The sequence below is a fragment of the Labrus bergylta genome, chromosome 3 (assembly GCF_963930695.1).
Source record: "Labrus bergylta chromosome 3, fLabBer1.1, whole genome shotgun sequence".
In the NCBI taxonomy this organism is placed as follows: domain Eukaryota; kingdom Metazoa; phylum Chordata; class Actinopteri; order Labriformes; family Labridae; genus Labrus; species Labrus bergylta.
The window spans coordinates 10,001-17,500 of record NC_089197.1 but is presented as its reverse complement, the minus strand read 5'-3'; the positions used below and the strand labels follow the sequence as shown (position 1 = coordinate 17,500).

The following is a 7,500-nucleotide window of genomic DNA, read 5'->3' as shown; positions in this document are numbered from 1 at the left end:
ACCCGTTTATTTCCAATTTAACAAACAATAACTTTCAATAACATATTTATTTATTTAATTAATCTAAATGTTTAAACTGCTAATTTAATCTTCCCCTTCTGCTTTTGATTCAAATGTTTTTTTTAACCTGCATGCGTTTACATTTTTATGTTCTCTTTATTTTTTACTTCCTTGAAATAATCAAATTTTATTTGTTTATTTCATCTATTGATTAATTTCTTTTCTAAAAGACCAAACTCCAGTTTGATGTGAAAATGCAAATTACTGTAAATCCGCCACATGCTGCGTTCTACGGGCCAAATAACATTGTAAACGGAACGTAATGTAGCATAATTAATTTATTAAGATGTTATATCTTTATTTAACCTCGGATTTAGAAGGGGGCACCACTACCTGTTAAAGGAAGAAAATAACTTTAACGGTATAAGTTAATTAATTAATCAGTCAGTTTCATATCTTGAAAGAAGTAAGTTGTGGAAATGTTAAACAAGAAAACACACAGACAAAGTCTTGAATTTAATGTGTAAAATTTAAAATAAAAAGGGTAAACAATAATGTATAGATGAAACAGATAAAGAATATGATTATTATCGGGATAATGCAATTATAACATATGGGGACATTATATATTTAGTAATGAGATAAGATGCGGTATTGTTTGAATGACTTAATCAGCAAATCATCAAAAAAGGGAAAAAGTTGATAAACAAATTTTGGGATTCTATTTGGATTTAAAGGAGGGCTCGGAATAGACACGACTCGTGACTTAATCTTCCAACACCAGCAAACAGCAGTCTTACTGTGAGATGTGTTCAATTGAACTCCCCCTACTGGTCCCGCGTTTCAGTCTCTGGCAAGTGATTCTTTTCAGGCCCAGAGAGGCCCACGGGCCAGAATAGATGCCTTGACACCTCGGTTGGAGTGTGCAGCTGGGATGGAGATTGTACATCGGTTCAGCCGTCGTCACAGACGCTCCAAGAGGATCCAACAGGAAAAATATTAAAGTGTCTTTTGATACGTCCATTTCCAATTCAGATTAACTGGATGGCCATCTCAATGAATCCAAAGGAATTGGCATTCAAAATTGAAGAGCAAAGACTTTGGAGAAGAAAGTTCAAAAGCCTTGCTTGAGCCAGAAAGAATTGATGTTTTTAAAAATTGTGCGTTGAAAATAAAAGTACGGCAGAGATTCGTCTCTACGGCACAAACTTAAAAGAAGTGATTTGGACTGAAGTCCGAAGAGAAGCGAGAAAGAAGCTGAAGCTCTTGAAAACTTTTCCAAACTAAAAAAACTGGAAATCTGAGCTGAGTGTGAACTCTTATCAGCTGCGGGCGAAGAAGGGGGGCCTGCAGGAGAAGGGTGACTCCCACTCTGACCGGAGGACAATTGTTTAAATTAAACCGAGTTTACTCAATAAGATTAAGAATAAGAATCTAAACATATATACGTCACCATACATTCATTTCAATATTATTTCTATCAGATCTATGTTGATGTAGGTTCACGTCATATATTTAGACAAACATTTCTATCAGATTCATGTTGAGATGAAAATAACACCATCTGGGAACATCCTCAGTTACTCCCAGCCTGTAGGTGAACAAAAACATGTTATACAGTCAACATTCTTAATAAGACATATTAATAAAGTAGGAAAATAAATTGTCTAACACGTCTAAATGTATAATTATGAAGGTTACATATTCATGGATATTCTAACACTAGATGGCAATAGCGCTCCACGTCAAATTCCTATTAAAACTATTATAACTCTTATTCCTATTCTGAAAATCAGATTTTGAGTTTGAAAAGATGATTGCAATACATTCAATGTGACAATTACAAATATCTAGATGAAGAAAGACATAAATGTTTGATTGATGCAGAATTGAACACTGTGGTCTTCAGCAGCAGTTTATAATATCCTGTCCTCCAGAGCCTGTCTGAGAGGGAGACTTAAATCATTGATCAGTTCCTTTGTTTCTTGTTAAAAAGTCACCAACATGTTAATCCACAGTCCTGAGTCCTGCAGGAAGAGAGGTTGTAAAACGTGGCTGCTAATATCAGCTACAGTAAGAAGATTTCAGCCTGTGAAGTTCACGTGTTTGTGACTGAGGACAGAAAACACATTTTATTCTGTGTTTTGTTTCTCGGGTATTTGACGCTGTATCTGAGGCCAATGTCTCCAAATCAGCTGACCACTGAATCCACTACTCCCCGGGCTTTGACTGCCGAGGGGCGCCAGTCAGGTGGCGTCCTTGTTAACGCTGTGCTGAATCACAGACTGACTGTAAAGACAAGGAAAGATATGAAAGATATATGCAGCGAATAAGAAAAGAATGACATTCCTGGAATACGTCACATTAAAACGTTTTGTTAAAAAATGAGGAGAAACATTAACCTCAACTTCCCGCCTTGTTTCAGGTTTTGTGTATCCCAACGGTGCTAGCTGCGTTTGGGTCGGTGTCCGGCACCGAGTCAGGTTCTGTAGTCACACTGGGTTGGTTTGCCACACTGTGCACCGTGCTACAGGCTTACCTTACCCTAACCCTTTGGGTCATGAATATAACTAACATGTCACAAAAGTAGAGAAAACTTAATTGACCCTAACCCTTTCCTCAAACTATGAAAAACATGTTTTCATTCATCCCACTTTGTAAAACAGTAAATTGAGTGGCTAAGGTGTTGTCACGTTGGGCTGATTTTTATACTTTCTGATGTTTGCGTGAAACACGTACAGCGTACTCAACATATTGGTGGGCACGCCGTTTATACATAAGGCCCCTGAACTTTTAATATAGAGACTACAGAAACTAACCCTACAGGGTGACAGACACCTGTCTGAACGGGTAGGCCCCTGAGCGCTCTCTAACCCTAAACCCCTCACCACCCCCCTCTAACCCTAACCCCCTCACCACCCCCCTCTAACCCTAAACCCCTCACCACCCCCCTCTAACCCTAACCCCTCACCACCCCCCTCTAACCCTAAACTCCTCACCACCCCCCTCTAACCCTAACCCCCTCACCACCCCCCTCTAACCCTAAACCCCTCACCACCCCCCTCTAACCCTAAACCCCTCACCACCCCCCTCTAACCCTAACCCCTCACCACCCCCCTCTAACCCTAAACTCCTCACCACCCCCCTCTAACCCTAAACCCCTCACCACCCCCCTCTAACCCTAACCCCCTCTGATGGTGAAGATTAAATGTTTTAACCCTGAAAGGATTATTTAGAGTTGACTGTGGGTTCTGATTCGTCTGCAGCGTGTTTCAGAGGAGCATTCGTCTGATGAAGAAGATGGAAAACATCAGTCGCTCTCCTTGCATCTCTCTAACCACGTCCACCGTGCAGGGCCTCAGCACCATCCACGCCTACAACATCAGAGAGCGTCACGTTCAACGGTACGATCCCCTTAACCCTAACCCCCTAACCCCATCCTCAACAAGACAATCCTTTAGTTTCTAATGATTTCTGATCTGTATCCTGGACTTCCTGTTGTAGGTTTAAGACACTGAACGACCTGAACTCCAACCATTACCTCCTGTTTCACTCGGGGACTCGCTGGCTCTCGTTCTGGCTGGACTTCATGGCGACCACAATGACCTTTTTAGTGGCTCTGCTCATCGTGCTCAGCAGTGACGAGCTCATCAGTCCTTCAATGAAAGGCTTGGCCTTGTCCTACACCATACAGGTGAACCCTAACCCCTACCCCTACATGTGCTTTATCTCTTAAAAGGGTGAGGGGTTAGGGTAGGGTACACCACTAAACATTTCTTTTTGTGTTTTCCAGTTAACGGGCATGCTTCAGTTCGTAGTGAGGCAGGCAACAGAAGTGGAGGCCAGATTCAACTCAGTGGAACGACTGATGGAGTACATCACGGTGAGACTGACCCCCTAACCCTAACGCCTCACCCCCCTCTCTCTTATAACTTTAACCCCTCACTCTAACTTCAACCCCTTACTCTAACTTCAACCCCTCACTCTAACTTCAACCCCTCACTCTAACTTCAACCCCTTACTCTAACTTTAACCCCTCACTCTAACTTTAACCCCTCACTCTAACTTCAACCCCTCACTCTAACTTCAACCCCTCACTCTAACTTTAACCCCTCACTCTAACTTCAACCCCTCACTCTAACTTCAACCCCTCACTCTAACTTCAACCCCTCACTCTAACTTTAACCCCTCACTCTAACTTTAACCCCTCACTCTAACTTCAACCCCTCACTCTAACTTCAACCCCTCACTCTAACTTTAACCCCTCACTCTAACTTTAACCCCTCACTCTAACTTTAACCCCCTCACTGTAACTTCAACCCCTCACTCTAACTTTAACCCCTCACTCTAACTTTAACCCCTCACTCTAACTTTAACCCCTCACTCTAACTTTAACCCCTCACTCTAACTGTAACCCCTCACTCTAACTTTAACCCCTCACTCTAACTGTAACCCCCCACCCAAAATTCCTCCTCTCTGAAACAAGTTATTATGTTGCTTAACAGGGTTGTACGTCTGAGGCCCCCAGACACATGAAGGGGGCTCAAATCCCAGAGGAGTGGCCAAAAAGCGGCGCCATCACCTTCCAGGGCTATAAGATGAGGTACAGAGAGAATACACCCATCGTCCTCAACAAGCTCAATTTCCCAATCCGAGCCGGAGAGAAGTTAGGCATTGTGGGAAGGACAGGATCTGGTAAGACTCGATTGTTTTTACTCCAAACATTTCTGTTTTATGCTTTTTAAAGACAGATTTAGTAGAACAGAAATTAACCTGAATTCCAATCTGCAGGTTTTTTAAATGAATACCAATCTGCAGGATTTTTACATGAATACCAATCTGCAGGTTTTTTAAATGAATACCAATCTGTAGCGTTTTTACATGAATACCAATCTATGGGGTTTTACATGAATACCAATCTGCAGGTTTTTTTACATGAATACCAATCTGAGAAATAACAAGGAGCCACCAGGAAAATAAACAGGAACGTAGACAAAGGGAGGATGTAAGACAAGAACTTCAAATTAAAACAGGAAACACTAAAGACTGGTTGCAGAATTAAAACAAGGGCAACTGGTTAAAGAAGAGATGACACAAAAGGCAATGAATAATAAATAAGAAAGCAAACATTAGGTATGGGAAATGCACGCAGGGGGAATTTAGAAAAGACAAACTAAAACAGAGCAACAAAACAAGGAATAAAGTATGCAAACAAGAGTGAACCATGGCAGAGAACCAAAAACCTTAATGGTTGTAATCTTGAGATAATGAAAACAAAGAAGTGGAGACATTTACCCTTTATCAAAGAATAAGGAATCTTAATGTGTACAATCTTTGACAGCCCTGTGTCTGGGCAACACCTGTTGGATTAATATACCCAGGTGTTCTGCAGAAACACGCTCCTCTGTAAACTATTAGGGATACTGTGCTGAGGTAGACTTTGCTTTTTGTCTGTAGGGAAGTCTTCTATAGGTGTTGCTCTATTCAGGCTTGTGGAGCCGGCAGCAGGAACCATTTTGATAGATGGAGTGGATATCATGTCCATTGGTCTGCAGGATCTGCGCAGTAAATTGTCAATCATCCCACAAGATCCTGTGCTGTTTATTGGCACAGTCAGGTAAGCGCAGCTAACATGTTACTCTGCAGAGCTTTACACACACACTCACACACACACACACACACACACACACACACACCCACACATCAAGTCACAGAGATAAAGGGTGTGTTTGCCTGCAGGTACAACCTCGACCCCTTCAATAACTACACAGATGAGGAGATCTGGGCAGTTCTGGAGAAGACCTACATGAAGGATTCAGTCAGTATATACAACACATGAACACAGATAGTGGTGTAGTGCAGGCTTTACGCAGGTATACAGCGTTAACTTTGAATCCCCTGCTTTCAGTTATGCGTGATGGATGGACCAAACTATGAACAGTGCCCTTCTCATGGAGTGTCAAGATAAAAAGGAATGATTTGTTTCATCAAAATAAAACATTTCTTCTTCAGATCGTTCGACTGGAGGGAAAACTGAAGGCTCAGGTTCTGGAGAATGGAGAGAACTTCTCTGTTGGAGAAAGGCAGCTTATGTGTATGGCTAGAGCCCTACTCCGCAACTCCAAGGTTTGTACATGGATTCCACCCTAATCCTGAGATATTTTTACTTTCCTTTATAACTGCTTTTTCCACAAAAACCTAAAAATTGCTGCAACTGTCTTCAGTGCTGCAACTGTCAGTTTGAGGAATAATAAAAAGGAACTGTACCCAAGTGCAGATGAAATGCAGATCAAAGCGGAAATATTTCTTAAACAAAAAGTCTACTTCTTGTACCTCTTTAAATGTCCAAACTGAAAAAATCCACCAAAGATCAAAACACAGGAAGCCACGAGGAAAACACTGGAAAGAAGACAACTCACACCGACATGGAGGATACAACTGACATAGACCAACACTGACAATGAAGGGTAATCAACATGGAGGGTAACACACAGAGGCAGAGAGAAACACCAAAGACACAAAGAACTCAACTTAACATAACAATACTCACTCGTACAGAGACACCCAAGAATAAGAAATTACAAAATAAAACAGGAAACACTAAAGACTAAACTAGGAAACATTAAGATAAATAAACATACAAAACAATCAGATAGACAATTACCAAATAAGACATAAAATACCAACTAAGCAACAACACAAGGAATTAACGAACTAAACATGTAAACCAGCAACACCAATAAAACTGCTTCTGATTTTCTCCATTTTACATCACCTGCCTCCCCACTTCCTGTGTCTATGGCTGACGACTGTGTGTGGAGAGTTAACTCTGTCATCAAATCAACACTTACCAAGTGTCTTGTGCTGTCCTACCATTTATTCAGGACCATTTCATGACCCTGATGAAGGCCAAACATGTTGGTCTAATAAAGTTCATCTTAATACTACAAGTGTTGCTGGAGCTTTTTGACCTCTTCATTCGTGATAATTTACCAGCTACCCTGTGTCAACTTAGCTTTCTACCTTCCATGTCCATCTCTTGGACTGCTTTCATTGTCCGTCCTGTTGTCCATCAGATCATTCTCTTGGACGAGGCGACTGCTTCCATCGATTCGGAGACAGATTCTTTGATCCAGACAACAATTAAAGAAGCCTTCCAGGACTGCACCATGCTTACCATCGCCCATCGCATCAACACTGTGGTAGACGCAGATCGCATCCTGGTCATGGACAACGGAGAGGTAAAAAAAAAAGGAACACAGGAAGATGACATTTTGATGACCCTTAAACTGACTGTATCCATCGTGTCTGACAGGTGGCAGAGTTAGATCATCCAGATGTGCTGAAACAAAGACCAGACTCTTTGTTCTCCTCCCTCTTGAACGCTGCCAACACTGTGAACAGCTGAAGCTCCACCTGAAGCTCCACCTGGGTTAGCACAGCCACAGCATCACAAACCCCAGGATAACTGAGACTCACAGCCTGTTGTTGTATGTTGGA

At 41.7% G+C, this 7,500-nt stretch overlaps 1 protein-coding gene across 5 annotated transcripts in view; it reads left to right on the top strand.

Moving 5' to 3' along the window:
* abcc12 (ATP-binding cassette, sub-family C (CFTR/MRP), member 12) overlaps positions 1-7,500 on the top strand; it is a 37,532-nt gene that overhangs the window by 29,764 nt on the left and 268 nt on the right. For 4 of the 5 annotated variants that reach the window (XM_020656890.3, XM_065952391.1, XM_065952392.1 and 1 more), the window contains 9 exons: positions 3,267-3,404; positions 3,505-3,694; positions 3,794-3,883; positions 4,506-4,695; positions 5,458-5,617; positions 5,740-5,818; positions 6,013-6,126; positions 7,077-7,241; positions 7,316-7,500. The exon at positions 7,316-7,500 is cut by the window's right edge and continues 268 nt beyond it. In XM_020656890.3, the coding sequence (XP_020512546.2) occupies positions 3,267-3,404; positions 3,505-3,694; positions 3,794-3,883; positions 4,506-4,695; positions 5,458-5,617; positions 5,740-5,818; positions 6,013-6,126; positions 7,077-7,241; positions 7,316-7,408 (1,219 nt within the window). In that variant the 3' untranslated portion in view covers positions 7,409-7,500. The other variant, XM_065952394.1, reaches the window with a different exon arrangement.